Raw genomic sequence first — 27201 nt, forward strand, 5'->3', positions numbered from 1 at the left:
TTTATTGTCTGTTTGGATTTGAATTTGAGACCTCATATTCATTAATCTAGTTCATTGACCACTAGATCACATTCTTGAATGCATACATATCTTTCTCAACTCTCGTGAGATAAAATTTATTTACCTATATTAAATTTGAAATAATATTTTTTTATATCAAAACTAATTATGCAGTTATTATTTTAATAATTTTAGTCACTACTACTAATCCCATATATAGGTTAAAATAACATTTTAAGTTGATAGGTAATCATACAAACCATTAAAAAATGGAGCTATAAATACCATTTTATCTGTTCATTTTACCTGATCATATTTGATTAAGCATATATTTTTTTAAAAATAAATACTTTTGAAATTTTCAGATCATAATATTATTATTTATTTGTGTATTATAAAATCATTATATAACATATAATTCAAGTAGTTCACAATTAGATCCTCAATTTTAACATCATACGACTTTTCATTCAATTTTTTCGAATTCATTAAATCCCGAAAAACCCTTCTTTCACTCCGCCCCGAAGAGTAATTAAGACAAATTAGACATAATTTTTTTAAAAACAAACTAACAAAATAATTCCCCTAACGCCAAGTCTCATTTCATTTTTTTTAAAAATCTTCCATACAAAACCCCTAAACTAGGGCTTTTCTTCCCGCCTTCTTCCTCACCTCTCGCTGTTCAGTGCGGGGAAGTAACACACAGATTCCGGTGAACGGAGCTGAAAAGTACGCATAGATTCCGGTGAACGGAGCTGAAATCTGAGAGTAACAATGGTGTCCCCGAAGATTTTACTATCTCTAATCGAATCTACCGTATTGGGTCCCAGTCCTCCTACGCCATCGCAGAGGATTGAGATGCTTCACGCCATTCGTCACTCTCTTCCATCTCTCCAGTCCCTACTTTCCTATCCGGTAAACTTCTATTCATTTCATTAGGCATGTCAGTGTAGCTATTGGAGTGAAGAAGGAAAAAGGCAAGTTTTTAAGCTAAAACAGCGGATGATATCTCAATCATATAAGAATGTGTGAGATATAAAGAACAAATTAACTTTACTTTGAGTTTGATTATTTATTGTTGGAATGAAATTAGACCAGATCAGAGTCCTTTTTCAAAAGGAAAAAAAAGGGAGGTCTCTAATATTGATGAATGGATATTGAGGATTCATATAGCCTAGCTGACCTCAATTAGGTTTTGTTTAGGAAACAGTTGCTTGAATCATTGATTGATTGACAGTTGTTATTGATTTTTTTTTTTGAAGTACACAAGCATGTATATCAAAAGGTTAATAGGTTATTGTTTGTGTCTATTGATCGATGAATTTCATCTCTTGGAATGGTTGGTTTGTTGGTTGATTTTGCTCTAAGAAATAAATATGAGCCTGTGAAATATGTTGGTTAAAACGAGAATTCTTCACATTGTCTTATTTTTTCAAAATGTGGAAAAATTATTGTGAAAGAATGACGTTATCAATGACCAAGCTCACATTTTTTCCTTAATATGTAGCCCCCCAAGCCTTCAGACCGAGTTCAAGTCCAGTCCAAAGAAGTGAGACTTCCAGATTCTGGCCCAATTTCACTGGATGATCAGGATGTTCAAATTGTGAGTTCCATTCCATGCTGTATTCTCGTTGTACCCCGTGTAACTTAATTCATGATCTTTTTTAAAGGATTCTTTTCTCTTTACTATCAAAGCATCATAATCCCTTGGAAATTAGAACTGGATTACATAAACTTGTTCACACTAAGCTAGTAAGCTTCTACTTAAGAATGGTTTTGCAATATCAAGACCCTAAACCTTGGGAGCTGTAGCTCAATATGAGCTAAAAATCTCTTTCTATGCAATAATGATGCCCTTTTAATTAATTTACACAGAAGAACTAGTTCGACATCTTTAAATGTAGTCTCTCCCTTTATGATTTGTATGGCACTTGGTACTTCTTTCTTGTTTTAGGTAATTCTACAGTTTATCTTCAGCTGCATAAACTGCATCAGGTGGGACGTGTTACAACACACTGGGAGGGGGGGACATTAGAACACACTAGGTTACGCCATAAGTTATTGCACTTTTCTGCTTACATTGGGAGGTGTAGAAGAGCATATTCGCACGACCATTAGTGAGGTGTTCTTGTCTTCTTGGATGTAAACGATACTCCCTTTCCCAAAATACTTGTCATGTTTTGCTTATCGAAAGTCAAACTACATAAACTTTAACCATCATTTTAAGATGTATTTTTTTACTATATTGATATGAGAAAAATTGCGACTTATAGAATTTTTCAAGTAGTTTTTGAATATCTAAATTTGGATTTTAAAATATTAAATTAATGTAATCCAATTTAGATCGTAAGATTAGTCAAATTGGTTTTCAATAAGCGAAATGTGACATGTATTTCGGGACAGAGGGAGTAATAAATAGTGTTATTTGTTGTGTTCTCCAAAATGAATGAAACTATCTCAAATATGCACCTAAATTTATTAATGGAAGAAATACTAAGGGTTCTGGCGAGAACATTATCCCCTAAGGGACAAATAATAAGGGATCATTTGGTTGCTGGTTAGAGAAACGTTGGCATAACTTTTATATATTATTTGGTTACAAAATGTGGAAAAATAATCCCCTCATTGAGTCTAGCAAAGTTATACAATGTTTGATTGATTTTTTCTCTTTTCAACATAAAGCATTGCATTGCTAATGCAATGTTTGGTTCATGTTCTTCTTTTCTACATAACTAATACATGTTTAAGTTATAAGAAAATCTATGTACTATTTTATGCAAGGTAGAAGATGATTTAAGTAATACATGAATAAGGAAAATCCTACATACATAACTTATCCCTGCATTACTAATACCTGCGTAACTAGTCCCTGGCTCCCTGCATTATGTATACTTGCATAATTAATTTTTGCATTACTAATACCTACATAACTAATCCTTACATTACTAATACCTGCATAACCTAACCTCAACCAAACGGCCCCTAAGGGTTCTATTGAGAACACTATCCCTTAAGTTCAACATTTCTATGATGGTATAGTCTTGTCCTCTTTTCTCTCTAGATTTTTTTTCTACCCCTTTTTCCATTCTTTAATGTATTTCTGCCTCCCTTATGTCTTAAGGTAGGCTATGATTTTTTAAGAAGTAAAGAGTAATTTAAAAAGACAGGAAGATTTTTGGTTATTATAAGCTAAGTTGCTCGGACCTGAGTGCGAGTGTCTGATACAAGTGTCGATCCTTCATGATCTAAATTTTAAAATGTTGGGGTGCAAATCCAAGTATGGATATGAGTGTGCGGATTCGGTTAGAAATAATTAAATATCTAAAATAGAGTTACAAAATTATGCCTAAATTGTGGTGGACTATTTGGAAGGAAGTGGATGCACAAATTTTTGGGTGTAAGTTTGACTTTACAATTATTATTAAGTATAGACCCATCTTCTTACTGTTTTTTGGGTGCAACATCGCTATTGCAAATGAGATATAGTCATGAAGAACTTCTTGAGTTCATTGCACATTCAACATTGATGTTGACCTATAAATATCTTTAAATCTGATTGATGACTTTCTCATGCAAATATCTTTGTCTGAATACATATGCAACCTCTTAAACTTGCCCGAATTTTTCATTTAGACACCTCAACTATAGGCTGTTCCTGTTCAACACCTGAACTCATGCCAAACTGTGCTTGTTAGACACGTCTTACTCAAACTCAGAAACAACTTAAGCGAGTGATGCTAAATGCCTATTTTGTGGCAAAGTGAATTAAACAATATATTACACATGGAATTTTTTTGAAAAGAAAAACCTCTCTTTTACAATATTTTTCTAGAATCTCCCTTCTTCTTCTTCTTCTTCTTGACCTCCTTCTCCCGCCGCAATGCTTCTCCATTTGAGTAAATGGATAATATCAAAAGCTAATCCAGCTTCTGATGAGGTTTTTGAGAAGTGGGGAAAGAATTAAGGTGGAGCAGTGGTGTAAGGTGACCTTACAGAAGGTGCGTAGGCGGTGGTCAATGATGATTTTTTCACTGAAGATTTATGGGGAAGTTCCTGAAGGGGGTATGTTTTCAAAGGGTTCAGAAGCTTGTTTTAGAGAAGAGCAACAAAGACCGGGTTAGATTGATTTCGGCGAGTACTCCGATGTTGGCTATTGGTTTTTAAACCAAAACAATAAACTGAAACAATTAATACAGTCAAACTTCGTTAGTTGCAGTATTTGTCTGAAAATTTCATGGCTACTATAGTGAGGTGCCCAGTGTTCAGGAAAGAGAGTGCTTCATCACTTTAAGCGAGGCATGTGAAAAGAAGCGGCTGCTTCTGGGCTTGAAGTGCAATGCGACCATAAGTGGCGAAGAAAGAAAAGCGATGCTTTAATTTTTTTAATTTGTAAGTGATCGCTTTTAAAGTTGCTGCCATGTGACCAGGAGGTCACGGGTTCAAGCCTTGGAAACAACCTCTGGCAGAAATGCAAGGTAAGGCTGCGTACAACAGACCCTTGTGGTCGGGCCCTTCCCCGGACCCTGCGCATAGCGGGAGCTTAAGTGCACCGGGCTGCCCTTTTTTATAAGTGATCGCTTTTAAAGAATAAAAAGAGGCATGACTTACCTGGTATTTTCTCTTTTCTTTCTTCTTTTTGGTGCACTGCATTGCTAGCCTAGGATTTTTCTTCTTTTTTCCTACTCTGGTTGTTACTCTGTTTTCCTTTGCCCTGTTTAGCTTTGATTATTTAAATTATATGTTGTTGAATTTTTTTTTCCACATAGTGATTAAAATATATATTATTGAATTGTTTTGTTTCTTAACAATGACTTAAATGTTGTTGTATGTTTTCTTAATAGTAATAAAAATATAGTGTTGATTATTTGTTTAAATCTTATCTGCGATTAAAAATGGTTGACCCGACATTAAAAGATGGGAAAAAAGTTAGTGAGACCAATAGGACAACAATTGTATGTTTGATTTGTGACAAGACAACTAAAGGGGAACTTTTTTTGGTTTTTAATATGAATTTTTGCTTGTATATTTTGTCTCTATTTATTTTTGTCTTTTTTCTTTAAAATTGTGCTTCACTTCAATGAAGCGAGCACTTTGCTTCACGCTTCGCTTAAAGTGTGAAGCAGGACCTTGTCGCTTTTTACCGCTTTGCGCTCCCCTAAATACAGGAGGTGCCTTTATATATACACATACATTTGACCTTCCAATCTCATTTAGCTGTTATAAACAAAAGTACTTAAAAAATTAGTTTAGCGATTTTGTGTACAAAGAAGAAGAAATGTGTTTGTTAACCAATTTAATTAAAAAAACAGAAAGTGTATGAACGTAAAACAGCAAACACCAATAGCCTTTTCTCGTGAAGTTATGATCATAACTGATGGGCACCATTTAAATACAATTTTTTCCTTTCAGATATTCGTACTAAAATTTAATATGTTCATGACATTAATGATGATTACCTTAAATATTTTATTTTTATACATAATATATATTTCTGTTATTATTTATTACTTTCTATGCTTTGATTACTCAATTTTACCTGTGACGCTTTCATTATTTATTTAATCGTTATTTGTTATTAGTATTTATTTATTTGTATTTATTTGTTATCTATTCGTTATTTGTTTGTTGTTTTTCTTATAAAGCTTTTAATTTTCTATTCTTATCTAACATTTTTTATGCATTTATGCTTTTACTGAGCCGAGGGTCTCCAGGAAACAGCCGTCCTACCTTGGTAGGAGTAAGGTCTGCGTACATTCTACCCTCCCCAGACCCCATGTTGTGGGATTTCACTGGGTTGTTGTTGTTGAATATTGGAGTATGGCTGTTATAGAGGGGTAATTTTACAAAAATGTACCCTATAATGAATGCCACTACTGTTGTAGGTAGAATGATGTTATAGAGAAGTAAAACATAACATGAAAGTTCAGTTAGGGAGAAAATAAGGACGTTATAATGAATTGTTATTATAGTGAATGCTTGTTATAACGAGGTTTGATTGTATATCATTGGGTAGATGTCAACTGCACTTATTTTATTCTCTTGATTAGTTAATAAGCTCTACCAAAAAACCAAGCCATCACCTGTTCAGAACATAGACTTGACCCTTCTGCTAGTTTAAAACATTATTTTACTAAATGCTTGGAAAGAAAATGAAGAAGATGGACAATAAATTGTATGCTTCCTCCGTTCCATTTTATGTGGCACCCTTTGACTTGGCAAAAGAAAAAAGAAGACTTTTGAAACTTGTAGTCTAAAAAGGAAATGGTGCCACATAAAATGGGACAAAGGGAGTATTATTTTTAAATGATGGCCTCGGATGCCAAAAATTTGTGTGGCAAACACAGTGCCATGTCAGCAAAATGTGTATAATAGACACAATTTAACTTTAGTTTGGGTGTTCAATAGGAACAACTCATAGTTGAAGTATTTAAATGAAAAATTTTGGCAAGTTTAAGGGGCTGCATATGTATTCAGTCAATATCTTAACAATGAAATAGATATGCCTAAATTATGATTCACCGTAATTTTTATTTTTACTTCTTAAATCATTTTGTCTCTCTCGAATTTAAATTTGGTCAAAGTACGCAAAATTGCTTGACCATATTCGATATGGATCCCACAACCTCAACCTTAGGTGAAGGTTGCAGAAACTTTTAGCTGTGGCTGGGAAGATATTCCATTGTGCCGAGATGTGAAGTGCATGCGCTCCAAGTAGTGCTGGGACTTATTCCTAAGTATTTGTGGCATTCCTAGGACAATGCCTAATAGCATCAGGGGCTCCTTAGATTGCTGGCAGGGACACAAATTCCAAAAGGATCTGGAACAAATATGATTCACTTTTCCTCTCTGCATCTTTTGGATTCTATGGTTGGAGAGGAGTAGAGCTTGTATGGGAGGACAAAAAGTCATATTAATAGGATTAAGAACACCTATTTGCACTCTTTTTCTGGTGTAAGAGTAGGCATATTGATGGTATGGTGCAGTTTATGATTTTCCTAGAAATGTTAGGAGGAACGAAGTTGTTGCATAATTTTCGTAGATCAGTATAATTTGGTCTTTCTAGAGCCTTGTACTTTTGTACTTCATTTATAGTGCCTTTACCATCTGTGCACAATAAGCCGATGCTCTGGATGATATTGAGAATAAAGGAAGCATGGTTATGTGCACAAAAATTGAAATAGAGTCGACATGTTTGCTCCCTCTGATTCCCCATGATTTAGGGGTCTGATTTAGACTTACATCCATAATCATCTATTAATGTCATTATCAAAAAAAATAATGCCTTTACCATTTCCGGAAACAAAGAACTCTTCATTCATCTCGCCTGACCGCATCTTGACCAATTGCAATCTCTAGTGTAAAGTAAAGTCAATGTAGGTGTTAGAGGAATTCAAGGCGAGATTTAGTAATGCAACTATTGGATATAGTGTACAACAACAACAACAACAACAACAACCCAGTGAAATCCCACAACATGGGGTCTGGGGAGGGTAGAATGTACGCAGACCTTACTCCTACCAAGGTAGGACGGCTGTTTCCTAGAACTATTGGATATAGTGTCTGGAGAAATATTAGGGGAGGAGGAAGACAAGAGTCACCTAGAATGAACTAAACAAATAATTGTGACACATGTGAGAGGTAGTAGGTATCCTGTCGAATTAGTCGGGGTGCATGTAAGTTGGCGCGGACACCACGGTAATAAAAAAAATTATGTTCACACACATAATGGTGGAGTTTAAATGTTTTGTATCTACTTTGTCTTTGAATTGAACGTTTATTTTATCTCTATGTGCATATTGTAAATTTTTCTCTCACATTTGTTTTGGTGTTGCAAACCATTTGCATTGTCTAATTTGTTATGTGATATTTAGGCCCTAAAGTTGAGTGATGATCTGCATCTTAATGAAGTAGACTCTGTTCGGTTGCTTGTTTCTGCCAATCAAGAGGTAGGTCATTCTCTTTATTTGTTTGTCTTGTAGAATTTTTGGAAGTTCTTATGTAATCAGTTTGCTCATTGCGAAGAGTAATATACAGTTTACTCCTCTTTGTTATTGGAAAATTTGCCTTGCTGCCCTTTCTGAAGAATTGTTTTTGCCGCCTCTAGTCCCTGCCCTTATTGGGATAAAGGTAGTCTCCTTGGCCCATGTACAATGTGATCAGCGACTCGATAGGCTTCTTTCTAGCCACCACCAACAGTTGCACTTGCACCTAGGATTGATTTTTCTGCCTCCTTATATCTTTGTTTGTTTGGAGGAAGCCTCCACAGAGATCTCTCACCTCATTAAACAGTTGGTTCAACCGAAGGTGTAGCAGAATAGCCTCATTTTCACTGCTCTAGGTTGTTGACCAACTTGATGCAACTGTCAATTCGGGACAATAACAGGGAGTTCCATCATTCTCCTGCTTTTCCACTTCAATTATTTTTTTCCCGTTGATCTGGATAGGAACTAAAAAGCGATATATAGGCTATAGGTTATTCATGTCACTCTGCTTGATGCTGACCAAGAATTCCCTCTTAGCTTTAACCCACTTTTCTATTTCGTCCTTGCTGGCTACCTCCAATGAGATTTAACTGTATTGACCAATCAAGAGATATTTTTTGGAGATCACTGTAGGCTTTCCTCGTATATCGAAATCTTCCTTCTCCCTCCCTGCACATATGAACTTTTGATCTTTTGGCTAATGGAATATCGTTGCGGCTTGGATGTAATTTTTAGAAATAAGGCATTCCAAAGCAACTCACTTTTTTCAAATTTCTCAATCGTGCTCACCTAGTGTTGAGTCCAAGGTCTGGTTTGATCGAGCCGCTCTGTCCCTTCCTTTTTTATTTTGATCAAGTTAACATGATTTCATTCATCAAAAGGGCCAAATCGGCCATAACAAGAGGTATACCAAAAAGTGAAGAACCTTCAAACGATATGGTTCTCTACAAAAGACACCGAATCATCTATACAACCAGAAACTACATGGGGGAACAAAAAATAATAAGCGATTAGAGACTACTCCTCAACTGACCAAAACTCATTTTTCCTGATGATACGGAACACACAGTTGCTACCCTTCGGGTGCGCACAAGGTAAACCCTGCTTCGGTGTAATAACCCGCAGCAACACAAGAGAGGTAAACTGCAATAGGCAAGCCTTGTGCGATGAGCTCTACTGAGAAGGTATGCAAGGGTTTTCGAGAACCCCCATTTGAGAGAGATTCCCTGCTCAATCAACTTGACCACCCTTGTGGGTTTCAACTGACCAAAACACATTTCTATACCTTCAAATATTCTCCTGCTTCTCCCTCTCCCAATAATCCACATCAAAGCTAGATGTGCAACAGTCTAGGCCATGCTCTTTCTCCTTCTTTTTCTAGTTTTCCATCAACAACAAGTCTTGTACATATATAGGCATCACCCATGACGTACTCTCTGCCCTTCCTTTATGGAGCTTCCACCCTTACACAACTGCCAAAAGAGTTGAAGTTCTGTATCAACTGATATTCATAAATTAGGGTTTCTGTTCACAAAGCCATGTCTATGCGAGATTTCAAGCCATGATGTGGACAGCCCAATAATCTTAAACGCTTCAAAGAATGAAGTTTCTTTCTCTCTAGACATGTCTGACTTAAGTGCATTTAGTTTTAGGAGTTGAATTTGGGTTTCAATCACCACATCTAAGTTCCTTTATACAAATTTTCTTCTAACACTTTGTTTTTTGACCAGTTTTTACTTTCTCTTTTCAATTATTGATGCATGCAGTGGGGATTATTGGGACGTGAGCCATTAGAGATATTCCGTCTTGCAGCTGGACTGTGGTATACAGAGAGAAGAGATCTTATAACAGCACTTTACACACTGTTGAGGGTATACTTTCATTCTTAGTTTCTAGGGATAGATAAGTGTATCTCTTGTTAGCTGCCTGTTAGATATGACTAAAGTGATTTTGCAGGCTGTTGTCCTTGACCAAGGACTTGAACCTGATCTTGTGGCAGATATTCAGAGATTTTTGGGTGATCTCATTAATGCTGGAGTTAGAAAGCAGTTGATTTCACTCATAAAGGTTTTTGGAAACTTAATTGTCTTTCATATCTATCCCTTTTAGTTACATCATCTCATTTTTGACCATCTTTATTGACAGAGCTTAGATATACAGTTTTCTTCTCGGAAGAGTGTTTTATGTGTGTAGGTTTTCTTCAAGTCAACCGTTGTCCAAATTTTTCACTAGTACGTCCTTAAGTACAAACAAAGTCATATTTTTGATGTAAAATATCTCCAAGTGTCTCTAAATTAAATTTCAGGTTATTTCAAAATCTAGGACGGTTGTCCTCCTCCTGATGATACTGAAAATATTCCTTCAGGTCACGTGATCACGTGAAACATGAGTTTATAAATTTGTTCGTTGTTCATTTGACAGAAGTGAGGTGAATGAATATATGCTGATGGTTTCTTCATATTACATGTTGAGTATACTTTTAGGAACTCAATCTAAAAGAGCCATCTGGTTTGGGCGGGCCTAACTGTGAACGCTATATTCTGGATTCAAGAGGAGCTTTGGTGGAAAGGAGAGCTGTTGTTTCCAGGGAAAGGCTCATTCTGGCTCATTGCCTTGTCCTTTCTGTTTTGGTTGTGCGTGCAAGTAAGTTATGGATGGCTATATTTTGATCTTCTCCTTGTTCACTTCCAAATTTATCGAGTCATAGAAATTGTTTCTATTAGGACATACTTATAGTAGCATTATTCTTTTTATTTTTGATTGCACGGGCTAGTAAGTTGTGAGTATTAAGTTCACTCTCGCAAAGGATATAGTTATGCAAGGAAGTTTTTGTTTATTAGAAGTTACTCTTTTAGCTCCTTGTTCGTGTTAAGTCTGTTTTGCCGTGCTTTTCTATTTCTAGGCTTCTTTCTTTCGCATGCATCAACAAATGGAGAAAATGGTAAATGCATTAAAGAGAGGGCTTGTCTTTTCTTCATTCTATTTGGGCTTGCATGGTTTCAGGGAAAGATGTTGCCGTAGATGATTTTCCGGTAAATCCTATAATGGACCAATGGGAGAGTTAATCATTCTTATATTTTCTTTTAGTTCTTCTTGACAATGACTGATACATATTGTTTGTGCATAACCAATAGTAATTTCCATGTTTAAGAGACCTGGTATTTTATACAACAAGCACCTAGCTAACTTAGTTTGTCACATCGTTATAGAAGACTGCATGATCATAATATCAGTTATATGTTTCTGATGTTATGGTATATGCTCATATATATATTAGTTAAATGTTTTTGAAGTTATGTACGTAAGAGTTCAATCATTCCTTATATGCTATATCTGTTTGTCTGGCCTTATTTTTCTGCATGACTCCAACATTGAAGTCAAAACATCCTCAATGTGCTTTTGCACTGTAGAAGAGACTACTCATTTGATTCTTATATTAATATTGTGGTTCTCCCCTTTCCATTTGCCTAAGCATTGGGGGCGGAGTTAATCAATACTTGTGCTGGTGGGAGGTAGGAAGTACTTGATGGAATAGTCGAGGTGCCTGCAAATTGGTGTGGCTACCACGATTATAAAGATGTTGTGGTTCTCCCCGTTATGATTCTTTGTATGACTTTGTCCCCCTGAATGGGTGTACTTTTAATGAAGATTCCAATGTGCTTTGAACAATACAAAATGAAGAAATGTTCCTTAGCCAGTGTTTGAAGTTTCCAGTGTAGTCAGGAATAGCATATATGCCTGAACTGCTCCACATCTCGTTTATTCTCCTTTAAAGAGATTTAGTTATTCTGCAATTACTTATCTTACCACTGAAAAAGTAATTATCTTTTTTCTCTTTGTAGGCCCTAAAGATGTGAAGGATGTCTTTTCTGCTCTAAAGGATAATGCAGCAGGGCTAAGTGATAGCACTGACACTTTAAGCCATCAGGTTTTCACAGTTCTTGACCATGGTTCTTTCAAGCTTTATGATGAATTACTGATTATGAATTCAGAAGAAGTAATAATGTAGTGGCTTGGCTGGGAAGTTAAAGCATCTGATCTTAGGCATTTAAGATATGGTTCTTTTTGCAGTTGTATCCTTTCACATAAGAACCTTGTAATTTCTCCAAATGCCACTTTATGTTCAATCGTCATTTGTTGACCGTCTTGATATATATATATATATATATATATATATATATATGGTACTATTAACCATCTTGATATATATCAAACTACGTGAAGTTCATATTTTTATTATTCGCCAGAATAGGATTTTAAAGCTCAGCCTCTGTCTCTATATACCTTCTCAACTTTTGTACCAGAATTGGATTTTAAAGCTCAGCGTCAGTCTCTATATACCACCTCATTTTTGGTTCCTTTTAAGAGTTCCAGTCTTCTGATTTTGTGGTTTTGCCTCTAGAATTATCCAGATCTAGATTTTTTTACATTCTCCTTTTCTTTTTCAATTGCCGAATAGAGGACAGAATGAAAGTATTTTCTATCTTGAACTGCATGACATGTACCATCTAGCTATCCCTTTTTCTCGTTCTTCAGTATTTTGCTCTATACTTCTATCTGATCCTCCTTTGAAAAACTTGCAGATAACATATAGTCTTCTCTTCTCCCTTGTGGTGGCTCTCATATCAGATGCATTGAGTGCAGTACCTGATAAAACATCAGTCTTGTCTCATGATGCGTCCTTTAGGCAAGAATTCCAGGAATCTGTAAGCAGACAACCATCTTTAAATGTTTGACAACCAGTGGTTTGTCATTTTCAAAACCTTCTATTTTTTTCCTTTCTAGGTAATGGTCGCTGGGACTGATCCTGTTGTTGAGGGCTATGTTGATTGCTTAAGGAGTGCGTGGGTTGTACATCTTATGTTAATACACGATGGGCTTGATGCAAAAGACACATCAGCAAGTGCTTCATTTAATAATGATATAAGGAACATCTATTCATGCTTGGAAGTTATATTCTCCAACAATGTCTTCCTGTCTTGGCTGAATAAGATCCTCCTAACTCCTGCCTATCAGGTGAGAATTGACTTGTCTCTGATTAAGCAACTACTGATGTTTTATCTTAGCAATTCTCCTTACCCCTCTTATTATTATTTTGGTCTAATATGACATGTGATTTACTTAACCCCCCCTCCCGAGAAGAAGCTCAATTTTTCTAGTTGCATTTTTGGAGGATCTGACATGGGTGCGGCTACATTTTGGGAGAGTCCGAGCATCATAGATTTGACCAAACTCTGATATTTTGCAATCTCCCAATTGCAAGCTCCTCTAAACCACAAATTCCAATGGACTTCTACCCCCTGCAAACAAGACTGACATCTCCTTTTGGCATGAGATTCTTACATGTTTGGGTATATGATTCTCAAGATGCTATTCCCACTCTACCTATGTCCCAGGAATTCACCCTACTCCCATTACTCATCCTGAATGATATGTTCCCATTGAACGCATCCCACCCCTTCAAGATTTTTCTCCGTAGCCCGTCCCATAAGGAAGTGAAACACTTCTAGTCCCCCATCTCCTTTCCAAAACTCTATATTTTTTGTAATCACTCCTTTCCCAAAAAGCATTCTCCTTCGCGTCAAATTTTGATAGCCACATTCCTTGTGATGCCTTGTTAAAACATTCCACCTACACTTTGATGTGGTAATAGACTCCCAATTTACCTTGTGAAACTTCGTCTACCCGCTTGAACCATGCCATAGAAAATCCTAAAGTTTCTTCAAACTTCCCCGTAAAGCTAACTGGAGTGTGTAGCAACAACATGAAATATGTGGGAATACTTGAGGATTGTGTATTCTTGAGTGACACATTCTTTCCACTTTGGATAGGTACCTCTTTTTCCTACCAACAGGCCTCATTTCTACCCTCTTTATCACCAGAGTCCAAGCTGCTTGGTCTTTATTAGATGTTTCTAGCGGTAAATCAAGATATGTTGTAGGAAGAGCCCCAACCTTACATTTTAATACTTTTGTTAGGACCTACATATTTTCTACCAAGTTCGCTGGGATGATCACACATTTTCTAAGATTGATCATTAAGTTCGACACCACCTGGAATCATGTCAACACTTTTCTCAAGCAAGTCAATTGAGCACTGTCAGCATCACATAAAACTAAAGTAGCATCTGCAAACAAAAGGTGTGGCACCCTCACAGTACGTCGTCAAGCAACTATTGGAGAAAACATCCTCAAGTAACCTCCTGCTACAACTCTATGTATCATCCTGTTCAATGCTTCCATCAGGCCGTTACTAGAATGAAAAACATTGGGGAAAGTTGGTCTCCCAGGCTCACGCACCTCTCGAACTACCGAAAAAGCCATATGGATTACCATTCATGAGTCTTGGCCGTTGAGAAGCAAACTTTGATCCATTTCCTCCATCTTGCACCAAAACCCATCTTCAATATAATGAAATCAAGAAACTCATTGTCACAATGATTATAAGGCTCTTCAAGATCCAGTTTGCACAAAATCCATGGTTCTCCTTGCTTTCTTCTCGAATCAAACTACTTCATTTGCAGCTAGTGCTATATCTAGAATTTGTTTGCCTTCCACAAAAAACATTTTGCAAAATAGACACCATCTCATAAATGACCTTCTTCAATCTATCAGAAAGCACCTTAAATATAATCTTATGTGGACCATATGGAGAGATATCAAGGATAGCTTTTCAAGGAGTAGAAAGTGATTTTGTACACTTGAGGAGTAGCTTATTATCACCTATTTCTTTTTGGTGCACCCACGAGGTGCCTATGAGCATAGAAGATTGGATATCATTCGTAGAAAATCATATATTTTTGTTAAGTTTTCACTTTCAGAATCTTACTAGCCTACACACTTTTTTTGCCCTACATAAATAAAATTTATTACTTTACCAAAAAATAGGCAAAGGATCCCATCACTTCAACATCCTATTTTCTGCATAATGTATTGATTATTGGTTACTGGCCTACTGCCCATTTTTAGGTAATTTTGGTGTTATTTCTTTTTTATAGACTGCATCTTGATGACTCACATGCCCCAACTTTAGGTTACCGAGGACATGACCCTAGATAGGTGGGTGTGGAAGAAACGTATTAGAGTAGAAGGTTAGTAGGTAGTGTAGTTTTATTTTGCTCAGAGGGGTTGGTATTTTTCATTGTTGTTATACTAGTATTATTGTAGTGCTTGTTTTGGTATTTCGATTATTGCACTATTTTGTTGTTACTTGCTATGATTTCGTTGTTACCTGCTATGTTTTCGGCATTTTCTTGGTCTTCTTTGTTCCTGGATTTGTTGCACTTGAGCAGAGGGTCTTTCGGAAACAACCTCTCTACCTCCACGAGGTAGTGGTAATGTCTACGTATATTCTACCCTCCTTAGACCCTACTTGTGAGATTTCACTGGGCATGTTGTTGTTTTTGCCTCGTGATGAGTCACATGCCTTATCATATTTTACTCCTGTAGTTGTCATGGATAATTGGAATATTTCTTGAGTTGTATAACAAATACATAGTCCTGTAGCATGTTATCGTAATTGTGTAGTCCTTCCATTTTGTAATTATCTCAAGTTTCATTTCTATCTCTCATGGGCAGAATGATGATGAGGATATGATCTACATGTACAATGCCTATTTGCACAAGATGATAACATGTCTTTTGTCTCATCCACTGGCCAAGGACAAGGTTGGTTTAGTTTCTTTTGTTTAATATTCTAATTTCTTTTGAGGGTAAATGGTTGTAATTGCCTCTAAAAAAGAAGTTATGTTTGTTTTTTCCACTTAATTGTTGTAGTTTCTTTCTTTTTAAGGCACGTGCAATTAGAGGCGTCTGAGTCCTGGTTGCTTGCTGTCCAGCCCCACCCTGCTGGAATTTTGGTACACTGCCATATGAGTTCATGTCCTATAAAGCGAATGCGTAAATTTACGCATTCACTAAATTGTATTGTGTAGAAGCCCATGTATAGTTGGGTTCTCTTGATGGCTCAATAGTGAGAGTATGTTTCCCAAGTATCCCTATGATATAATGCCATCGGCTTGCTGGAGAAAAGGGGAAGATGACTTTGATTCTCTTGTTTTGTAGAATAAGTGGTTCACAAGGGAGAAATAAAAAGATTACATCGTTTAAAAAAAGAGGATAGCATCGTTGATCTGATGCATTAGCCTCATGATGCGATGCCACTTATTCAAACATTATGTTTATATTACTATGTAAGGCATCAACAGTTAATGGTAAACTGGTGGGATGATAAGTATGCATGACATAAGCCATCATTTAATTGGTTGTGATTAGTAATCCATTTCATCTATTTTGTGGATTGCTAGTTGCTTGAAAACATATGCATGCCATGTATTTTGGTCATTATGACCTTTCCCAGATATGTTAAAATATTCATGTGCACTTGGAATGTCTCTTTTTCTATGTCCAAGTACTAAGAAAGTGTATACTCAACAAGAATCTGATTGGCATTTAGGACTTTCTGTGTCTGAATATTTATTGAGGTTTAGTTCTGGTTTGCTTAAGCAACTTGTGATGACAGAAATTGACTAATTTGGTCTCTCATTTTCCTTAATCTCAATGATGTAGATATAGGGTTCTTTTTTGAGTTATTTATTATGCTTTCCAACTATCTATCTTCGTTTCTGATTGATGGAAGGATATGAGTTTTCATTCTTCTAGTGCTACTAGTGGAAGTGCTTCATGGTAGGATATGAGTTCCTCACTCTATTTATATTGACCCCAGATTTTGTTTCAGGATCTCTTTCCATAAGAATAAAATGCATTGTAGATGGAAATTTTCATTTATCCTAGTAACTTCGGGTGAGTTGAGGGCATTTCTCAAGGTGTGTATTTGTTGTGGTGTGCTCAGACAGAATTAGAGTCACTACTAGGTTTGTAGCTGATCAGCCTCATCATTTTTTTTTTGGATGATGAGCCTGTTTTGTGAATTTAAAGTTACCCTTCTCTCTCTCTCTCACACAAAAGTCACTACTATAGACTTTGGCCAATAATTTTACAATGTTATCCTAACTGAATCCCAATTGAGAATATTTTCCATTCCAGGAACCATTAATTACTCCAGTAAGTTCCGTAGGTGTGTTTGAGATCAAAGTGAGAGGGAAGTTCTTGTAGAAATCTCTTCATGTATTTCCTTCGTAAACATTTTGAGTGGAGATTTTCTGTGGCAGCTAGAGTAGAAATTAATGTTAGTTTTGCACTCAAGGGTATGACTTATTGGTCAATTAAATGGGAGGAGAACTGTGAGGTCTCTGGTTTGAATTCCAGCCTAGGCAAAAAACACTAGGCATTTTCTTTCATCTGCCTCAGCCTTTGTGGGCAGAGTTAACGGGTACCTCTGCGAGGTAGTAGGTAGCCGGTGAAATATCGAGGTGTGTGCAAGCTTGCCCAAATACCACCATCATCAAAGAAATTAGTGACAGTTTTCCCTTGGACAATGACTTTAGTGTGCAAATAGGTTACATGAGAATTTCTTACCGCAGTTGGTGGTCCAGGTATTGTGAGAGTGTTATACCTGTTGTTCGATGATGACCCTTTAGTATTTTATGATGCTTACAGGGCTCAGTTGTGTACTTGAGTCAAGTATTGACATGGTTCCGGCGTCGAGTGTCAAGCCTAAGATCAATTTTAGACGTTGGTGAGGTAGAGGATGTTAGGGCCTTAGCATATGTGTTAAATTGCAAGGTGGGGCTTTTCCAATTACATATTTTGGTTTACCACTAGGAACATATAATGCGGACCAAACAACTTGTAACCCGGCCATAAAAACGGTAGAGAGGAGACTCACAGGTTTGCTAAACACACACTTGTGAATAGGGGAAAGTAAGTGTTAATAAAGAGTATTCTAATCAAGCAAGGATTTCAGGCCTTTGTTGTAAGCTTTAGTCAGTGTTGCAGGGATGTTGGTAAACTTCAAAGGCACTATCTGTGGGATGTTTCAAGCAGAAAAATGAAGATTGACGTGGTAATTAGGAGACTGTCTTCTGACTGAAAATTTATGTTTTTGACAAGGCCCTACTATAAAAGTGGCTTGGATATATGGGGTAGAGGAAAAAACCTTTTGAAGGAGGTGATTGTGGAGATAGATAGGTTTTGGGAGGGTGGGGGGGAATAGAGTGCTAAAAATGTCGCTCTTCCTTATGGGCACGACTCTGGAAGAGCATCTTGAAGGGTTGTGAAGTTATCATGGTGATGATTGGAGTAGGGTTAGTTTCCATGCACGTAGTTAGTGCGGGAACAATATTCTGAGCATCACTTTTTCAAATATGTACATGATTTCATGCCAACAGGTGATGCCAGTCCAACGCATACGAAGGCTACAAGGTGGAGAAGTTCATTGGGACTCACAGTTTAAGAGGAACTTGTAAGACTGGAAGGTCGTTGAATTCCAAAGCTTGATAGAATTGCTTCACAAACAAAATGTTATGCCTACTGCCATAATGTGTGAAGACGAGGGAGGGGAATAATGACAAGCTTTTCTGCTAAGTAACATTATGAAAAGTTTTTGGGTAGGGAAGAATAAGTTTTTCTATATCAATCTCGGTACAAATTCTTAGGCTACCATTAATGGTGTATTGTTGCACTTGGCTAGCTGCAGAGGGGGGGGGGTGATCAAGGTCGAGAATTTGGAAAAGAGGAAGATTGTATGCAATCAGTTGGTGCTTCATGCGTAAAACTTGTGGTAAGACATGAATCATATTCTCTTATATTGTCATATATCTCACTTGCGGTAGGATTAGGAAATATTGAGATGGTTTGGTCTTTAGTTTTTGATGTTAGGCATGATTAAGGAAGCAATGCCTGGCTGGATCCTTAGAAGGCGGAAGTGAAAATGAAGGGCGTGGGATGTTGCTCTTCGAGCAATTATATGGACCTGTATCAATTGTACCCATGATGGCTCATTACATGTGGCAGTGGCATAGTGATAAAAAGTCGGTGCGATATCCTATGAAACTATTGCATGCAAAAGAACTTGAAGAGAAGTTATCTGGGTTAGGAATGAAGATCAAGAAGTGTTTTCTTCTTGAAGATGAGTTAAAGGCCTTGGAAATATCTCATAGATGTGTCATTATGCTTGTTACACTATTGTAAGGGGGCATCGAGATAATTTGGACTCAAGAAGCAGCTAGGAACATGGGTTTGGAAGAAATTAGTTTGAAGTTGTGGCCTCAAGGTCTTTTCACTCACCGTTAAGTTGGGCTGTGGCTTTACAAGGGCAAGCTTGTTTCAAGTACACTATCCTAGGGGACTATAAAGTTAGAAATCTAGGCATATTTTAATAGCTTGTTATGAATTTTGGATGAACTTTGATAATATTTGAGGGAGGAAAACATTCTTCTTTGTACTTTGAGCAACTCTTTTATCTTTGTAAGGTAAATTAATGTTTATTTTTTGATAAACTTGACTGGTTTTCTACTCTAATTTCAAGGTTTTTCGTTTCTATATGTGGGATTATGGGGGTGAACAAGGATTCATGTTGGGTTTCTGATTTGATTCATTGCTTGAATTTTAACAAACGTATCTTTATTTGCTTAATCGTCTCGTTCTTTATATTGTCGACTTGAATCCGTTACAAGTTCTAGAATATATTGCTTGAGTCTTTGCTTCCTCTATCATGTGTGCTATTGGGTATGGAGAGAGATAGGAGAGCTGTTGATGAAGTAGAGAATGGTTTTGTGTATTTGAGGTGTAGCCTCTTTCTGGGACTACACTGGGTATATTATTGTTGAGGAGTAGCCTTTTATCCCTTGTATCCTTTTGGTGCATTGCAAGGTTGTGCTTTTTGTTATTCTATTCAATCTATACTCGCTGGAATTTCTCGAAGGAATTTCTTTAATCGGAAAAGATTATTTTGTTGAATGAGCTATGTAATTGAGATTATTGTTCATTGTTTGCTTAAAATTTTCAGATGGTGAACATACCATCATGAACAGCCGTGGCTTATTGGTTTGTTGAAAAGAAGCTTTAAATTCTAGTAAGGTTTTGTCGTATCAAGTAATCGTCTTTTGAGGTTATTTTGTGGTGGGGGTTTAGGCTTGTCGGTGGGATCTCTGTCATTTACCAAGTAGGAACATAAAGATTGATGTCTTCTTCATTTCCATTCAATTACTCAATTTTTTGTTACAGGTTAAAGAAGCAAAAGAGAAGGCTATGACGACACTTAGTCCGTACCGCTTGTCTACTTCACATGATTATACTGTGGAGGGAGTTGGGCATTTTCAGAAGGCCGCTGAACCTGCACCACAAACTTTTGTCTCTCTCTTGGAGTTTGTGAGTGAAATTTACCAGGTTAGTGCCTTTTCCTGCTGATTTTGGAGTTTCTAGGGCATTATCACTACGAAAAGGTGCGAATGGAGATACCGAATTGATTTTGTATTTCAATACAAAAACTTAAATATGGAAAACAACTCAAAACGATCTTTTCATTAAGAAAATACAAGTACATCTTGAATAATCATCAATAAAACTGACAAAATAACGAAATCATAAGGTTGAAGTAACTCTACTAGGATTCCAAATATCAGAATGGACTAAGGGCATGTTTGGAAAGCCATCCTGGTAATTGGATTTGATGTAATTGGGTGTAGTTACACTGTCCGACATGTTTGGTTGACCATGTAATTACTTGTTTAGCAGGTAATTGAGTGTAATTGACAGGGGTTAATTACACTCTCCAATTCACAGGATAGGCTGTGAATTGCTTGTAATTACCTAGTGTAATTACAAGCTAGTTACTTTTTAATTTCTTCCCTTTATTTCTATTTTTATTTTTTTCGTTTTAATTTATTTTTTATTTTTACTAGTTTAAATTCTTTTTTATTTTTATTATTCTAATATTTTCTAAAAATATATATTTTTTATTTTATATTATTTATATTTCATTTCCTTCTCATTCTCAACCTTTACTTCATTGGATTCCATGCAATTTTTCATATTATCTATATTTTATTTATTTTATGTTTATTTTTTTCATTAACATAATTTTATCAGTTTTTAAATTAAAGTAGAATTCATTGTTGACTAAGGTTGTAGACTTACGTTTTCCTTTTCTTTTAAATCATATTTATGGACGTTATGCTGAAATTTGATATAAGAGCATATTAATATTTTTGTCAAACATGCATTTCACGATGTTCATAGAAATTTTGTACTTTTAGTTTTTATGATTAATTTAATTAAAATATATTAATTTAAAAAATATAAATCAATTATTTTTTATAATATTAGTTAAGAATATATGTTTATTAATTAATATATTTTCAAAAGACAATATATATCTTAAATATTTAATTTAATATCATTTATAAAGGCCCTTATTTGTCTAATACAAAATTTTAATTTTAGATAATTAACTTTTATTTTTAAAATTTAATATAACTTTATGATTACACTTGTGCAGCCAAACAGTACACTTGTAATTACATTGTGGCAACCAAACAGGTCATTGTAATTAATACTCTAGTAATTACACCAATTTCAATTACCAGGTGGCTTTCCAAACAGACCCTAAGGAAAAAGAGACTTGACACAACTCTCAACACTATGTGAAAAGGTAGTGCGAGTGTGTTTCCCAAGTTGACACGACTCACAATCTAATGTGGATAAACAAGACAAACTAGGCAACGTCTTTTGTAGCTTGAACATACTCGGATGTCCCATTGGTGAATGAAGTCTGGAGGATCTGTAACTGAACATGGTATGGAGGAATTAGGAGAGTTAAGGTAGTAGAGGCCTTTTGATTCATGTCCTACACCAATCATCTGTCCAGTGATCCAAAATAAAAGATTTGTTTTTCTAATCTCAATTTTAAGAAGTTGAATTGATTATTGATATTGGTATTATTGGTATTGATTGCTAACATTTGTTTTTTTTCCGTGCAATTTCATTTCATTTTTTGGTGTTCCATATTTTTGTGCTTCACTTCATTGAAGCCTGTGCTTTCACTTCTCATTTTTTGCTTCATGCCCCACTGACCTTGTTTTTTTGGCGCTTCTTGCTTTCTAGAAGTATGGCTTACTGCAATTAATGAACGATTTGAGACTATCATGTGGTATAACCGACAACATAAATATAGACTAGAATCTTTTATGATAAGTTAGGTAGTTAATCTCACAGAGTGTGCTGAAGCATGTATACAGAGTGGAGACTTTCTTTCTTATAACTATGTATAATCTGTCTAATTTATTAAATAAAGGTTAAGATTAACTTTGCGAGCTCTTAAAGACCCTAATTTATGTGCAAGTTTTTCCTCTAATAGATCACAAAAGCGTGCTTGCGTAGCCATAACTTATGCAGTGTACCAATTGGTACCTTTTATATCATATTTTAGGTTTTTAAAGGAAAGTAGGTCTGCACTGTTGCATGATTTCTTATCACAAGGTATATATCTGCTTAAACCTGTTCGAAGTGGGATTGACCCTTTAGGATAGATGTTTTTACGTGATTTTGGAGGCTGTTGATGATTGTTTAATCGACATTGTTAGGGTATTTCTTGTGTGGAGTGATGGAGTCCTCTGTACATAGTTTGCATTGCCTTGAGGTTATTTTAGTGAATACTCATTAAGAATAAGGTTGTAGAGATGAACCTAAAGTTGTGGTATAGTAGTTAATGAAGTTGGAACGAAAGCTATGGAAGTCCAGGACCCAGGGGTGTGGCCTTATGGCCATTGGTCAATGAAGTTGGTGCAAACCTTGATGGATTAGGGTTCAAATCTTTAGTAGAGACAAGCACCTCTCGGTGATTTCTTCTCCTAAGCCTTTGTAGATAGAGCTACCCAATACATATGTTGGTGAGAGATAACAGGTACTCGGTTGAATATCGAGGTGTGCACAAGTTTGCCTCGTCATCACCGTTATTAAAAACAAAAAAAATGCCATGGAAGACCATGATTCTAATACTTGCAGGTATAAGATTGATAAGAGATTTTTCCCCACCTGCCTGACCCTTAGTGGGGCCTTGGTTGTCTTGTACTAACTAATAGGAGAATGCATTATTCGATGAAATAGTTGAGGTGCATGCAAAGCTTTCGATTTTCCCATTTTTGTTGTGTTGTCTTTTTCCTGTATTGTTTGTCGTCTTACTTTGACTTCCTTGTTTGTGATCTTTTATCAGAAAGAACCTGAGCTGCTGTCTGGTAATGATGTTATGTGGACTTTTGTCAACTTCGCTGGAGAGGATCACACTAACTTTCAGACACTTGTAGCATTTTTAAGAATGCTGAGTACCTTGGTATGTAAGTTTGGTTATATCACCAACTTGGTGAATGTTTCATCTCTTCGAATAATAAACAAGCTGTAACTAAGTTTTGTTATTGTCATGCATTGAGTCCAGGCTTCTAGTGCTGAAGGTGCTTCCAAAGTTTTTGAGTTACTTCAGGGAAAGACATTCCGTTCTATCGGATGGAGCACTTTATTTGATTGTTTATCAATTTATGAGGAGAAGTTCAAACAAGCCCTTCAAATTCCTGGGGCAGTTCTGCCAGAGATACAGGAAGGAGATGCAAAAGCACTCGTTGCTTACTTGAATGTTCTGCAAAAGGTTTGTGGTATAACTGTTCTGCCTCTTTTTTTTTTTCTTTTTTACATTTTTAATTTATAGACTAGAATGCTATGTTGTTGAGACATTGTCTCATTTAATTTTATGTTTTTTTGGGAGCTTTGTATGGGAACATATCTTCATAGCTATATATTTCATAATTACCTAGGTCTAGTTGCCACAAAGTCTGAATCTCCCTGTCTTTTGGAAAGCCCTGGTTGATTGTAATGAATTTTGGATAAACTGCAATGCCGGTGGATGAGATAATATCATAAAGAATAGGATAACATTATAGACTTCATATTTCTCCCAGCTTTTTTTGTCTTGTCGTATTCATGAAAGATTATATGAGGATCTTTGTGTCTGGTTAGGAACTTCTAGGATGTATTATATGCCAAAATTTGTTTAATCTAATGCTCAATCACAATGTTCTCCGACTTTGTGGTTTCTCTTCATTGCCTCATCATTTCCCCCTCCTCTCTCCTCTCCCCAACCAAAAGAAAAGGCCTCTCTGCTGTTCCCTGTTTGCACATGGATTGAAATCCTTGTCACATCTTAGGGAACTTGCGTTTCCAGGGTCAACTTTTTTTTTAGATGAAGTAAAATGTTGTCATTGATATATGGCAACTGGAAGGTGCCAAATTACAAAAGGAAAAGCCAGTAGGCTTTTGAATAAAAAAATAACCTGTTAGCCCCTATACAAAAAAGCTAGACCAGTACCATGGAGCTAACAAAGTCCAAAACACTGTCCATGCTATTAACAGGAGTGAGAAAATTCTAGCTAAACAAAACAACTAAGCATCTAGTTTTCAGGGCTTGAGTTGGAGTTGATATGCCATCAAAACACATACGGTTTCTTTCATTCCATACAACCCAAAAGATGACTGCAGGAATCATTTCCCAGACCTTCTTGATGGTTTTGTCAACTATCCAAAAAATCCTGCTAGTGTAAGCTTCCTTGATGGTCCGAGGGAGATAGTCCGAAAATAGATAGGAAGAAATTCCAGATTTCAGAAGTGATTGACACTCTCTAGGCTTTGATGGCACAGATAACATCTGTTAATTAGAGCAACATTTTTCTTTTTCCTCTTTCTTAAAGAAGTACAGATATTCCATTAACGTTCAGCTCCAAGAAAGTAATTATGAGAGTGCACAGGAGCATTCCAGGAAAAGATAATCCATTAACTTACAGTACCAAGAAGGTGCTTATCTGAAAATAAACATATTTTCTTTTCAGTTGTAGTCAGAACTGACAATGCCTAATATCTGATGACTGATCTATATCATTTATAACCACATGTTTACACCAGTTAAACAAAAATCCAGAAGGTACTTGAGCTGATTTACTGGTCTAGTTCACCGTTAAAACACCTGCTGTTCGTCTTTTCCTGTAACACCCATAGCATTCAAAAGGGGGTTAACATACCATGTATTCATTTTGCTTTTCTATGCCATTACCCCTTTCTGTCTGTGAAATGTTTGGGTTAAAATTTCAGGTTTTAACACTTCAAAGATTGCAAGTATAGGAAAGAATTTCGCATCTTTTCCATTACCAAGAAATCTGCTGTAGCCAGCTTTGGAACCTGGTGATAATGGGTTCATCCTTCTACCTTTCTCCACTTAGATACAAGACATGGTTTGCCAACCAAGATTCAAGAATAAATTCAACATCTCCCTTGCTACTGAACGACAAAGGCAATGATGATTTACACATCCAGTCTAACATGATGTAAGAAGCATCCATTGAAAAGCCAATCTTAAAAAAGTTAACCGGTGTCATATTTTTTTTGTTTAAAAGAATCCACCCAAAACAAGCTACCCATGGAATGCTCTTGTTTTGTCCAAATGAAGCTTCATGGCCATATTTCATGGTTAGCAGTGTAATATTGCTTTTTGATAAGGTAATTAATTTTATTAATGATGGGAAAATCTCCCTTGTACAAGCAGCTGTATGCCAAGGCAGAGGACAATATTGTGTATTCAGATTTAACAGAGTAAATTCCTTCACCATGTTTTGTCCACGACCGAGCATGTCTGCACTTATTTATCAATTTCTTCTTTTCCTACTTACCTAATAACTTAAATCGACACTCCGTTCCCATTCTTTCCAGAGCCTCACTAGAATGGTAATTCAATTTTTACCTTCTCTACATTGTCCCATATTTGCATAAGGTTGTACAGCCGAACACACTCTGTGTGTGTGTGTGTATATACAACAACAACAACCCAGTGAAATCCCACAACGTGGGGTCTGGGGAGGGTAAAGTGTACGCAGACCTTATTCCTACCAAGGTAGGATGACTGTTTTTGAGAGACCCTCGGCTCAAAAGAAGCATAAAAAGAAGGTCAGATAAGGCTAAAAAGTTCAAAGCGATATGGGAAAGCAAATAACGAATAACGCAAATAATGAAAGCGACATAGATAAAGTAGAGTAATCAAAGTACCGAAAGTAATAGAAAGATAGTAACAAAAGTCAGAGCACAAGAAATTATAGTGAGCTAATGCGCCTACTAATACAGAAGAAAAACGAGTCTATGTACTAGCCTTCTACCCTAATATGGGTCCTCCACACCCTCCTATCTAAGGTCATGTCCTTGTTAATCTGTAACTGTGCCATGTCCTGTCTAATCACCTCTCCCCAATATTTCTTCGGCCTACCCTTACCTCTTCTAAAACCATCCATGGCCAACCTCTCACACCTCCGCACTGGGGCATCTGTGTCTCTCTTCTTCACATGCCCAAACCATCTCAGTCGCATTTCCCGCATCTTGTCTTCCACCGAGGCCACTCCTACCTTGTCCCGAATAGCCTCATTTCTAATCCTGTCACTAGGGGTGTTCGTGGTTCGGTTTGGGTCGGTTATTGATTAAAACCATAACCAAACCAATTTAATCGGTTATTAAATGTCTAAGACCATATCCAAACCAAGTAAAATAATAACCACGGGTTTGATTATTGTCGGTTTGGTTCGGTTATTCGGTTTATGACTAGCCGAGACAATTCAAATATTCTCTCTCTACATTCTTCAAACTCTTGCGAAGCTCTTTTTTCCTCACGGCCCACAGAGGTTTGAAACAGAAAAGGAAACAACTTAAACATTCGAAACAAAAAAGAAAACAACTTAAAATCAATTTAAAATTTGAAAAACTTCTTACAAACCTTCTCAAAATTTGACAATCTTGTACTTGGGGTTGAGGAGTTGAGGTTGCTCTTGAGCCTTCACTTTTAGTCTATGACTGTGAGTCTGTGACTTTGTGAGAAACCAACGTGAGAGGAACAGAAATTTAAAAGGAAAATAGATACTAGGGTTTTAAAGTTTTAACTTTTACCTTATGTTACTGCTGCTGCTTAAGTGCTTATTAGGAATTTAGGATTTAGAATTGGGCTTGAGAGTTGGGCTATAATGGACTTGGATTGTTGGACTTGGGCTGCTGTTTAGCGTTTATTAGAATTTATAATTGGGCTTGAGAGTTGGGCTTGGATTGTTGGCCCTTAAAAATAAGTAGATTAATATTAAATTAATAATTAAAAAGTATAAAATATCTTTAATTATTTATGAAAAACTAATATTATACATATAAATAATTATAAATTTTATGTATATAATTATCGGTTTGGTTCGGTTATTTATTCGATTATTTTTTCCTATAATCATAACCAAACCAAATATTATCGGTTATTCAAA

General features: G+C 36.2%; 1 protein-coding gene and 1 non-coding gene across 2 annotated transcripts in view; both read left to right on the top strand.

Moving 5' to 3' along the window:
* The first annotated feature begins 596 nt into the window (after window positions 1-596).
* The window catches only part of LOC129869992 (nuclear pore complex protein NUP205), a 49200-nt gene continuing 22595 nt past the window's right edge, over window positions 597-27201 (top strand). The window contains exons 1-13 of the mRNA XM_055944550.1: window positions 597-915; window positions 1508-1603; window positions 7872-7946; window positions 9749-9853; window positions 9939-10049; window positions 10466-10625; window positions 11825-11910; window positions 12566-12688; window positions 12768-12998; window positions 15560-15649; window positions 20108-20269; window positions 23094-23210; window positions 23313-23519. Of these exons, the coding sequence (XP_055800525.1) occupies window positions 775-915; window positions 1508-1603; window positions 7872-7946; window positions 9749-9853; window positions 9939-10049; window positions 10466-10625; window positions 11825-11910; window positions 12566-12688; window positions 12768-12998; window positions 15560-15649; window positions 20108-20269; window positions 23094-23210; window positions 23313-23519 (1704 nt within the window). The 5' untranslated portion in view covers window positions 597-774. The remainder of the gene's footprint in view (window positions 916-1507; window positions 1604-7871; window positions 7947-9748; window positions 9854-9938; window positions 10050-10465; window positions 10626-11824; window positions 11911-12565; window positions 12689-12767; window positions 12999-15559; window positions 15650-20107; window positions 20270-23093; window positions 23211-23312; window positions 23520-27201) is intronic.
* LOC129871876 (small nucleolar RNA snoR100) lies at window positions 7141-7243 on the top strand. The gene has a single exon (XR_008762341.1). It is a non-coding gene; the product is annotated as a small nucleolar RNA snoR100 (small nucleolar RNA).

This window comes from Solanum dulcamara, chromosome 10 (genome assembly GCF_947179165.1).
Source record: "Solanum dulcamara chromosome 10, daSolDulc1.2, whole genome shotgun sequence".
NCBI lineage: Eukaryota > Viridiplantae > Streptophyta > Magnoliopsida > Solanales > Solanaceae > Solanum > Solanum dulcamara.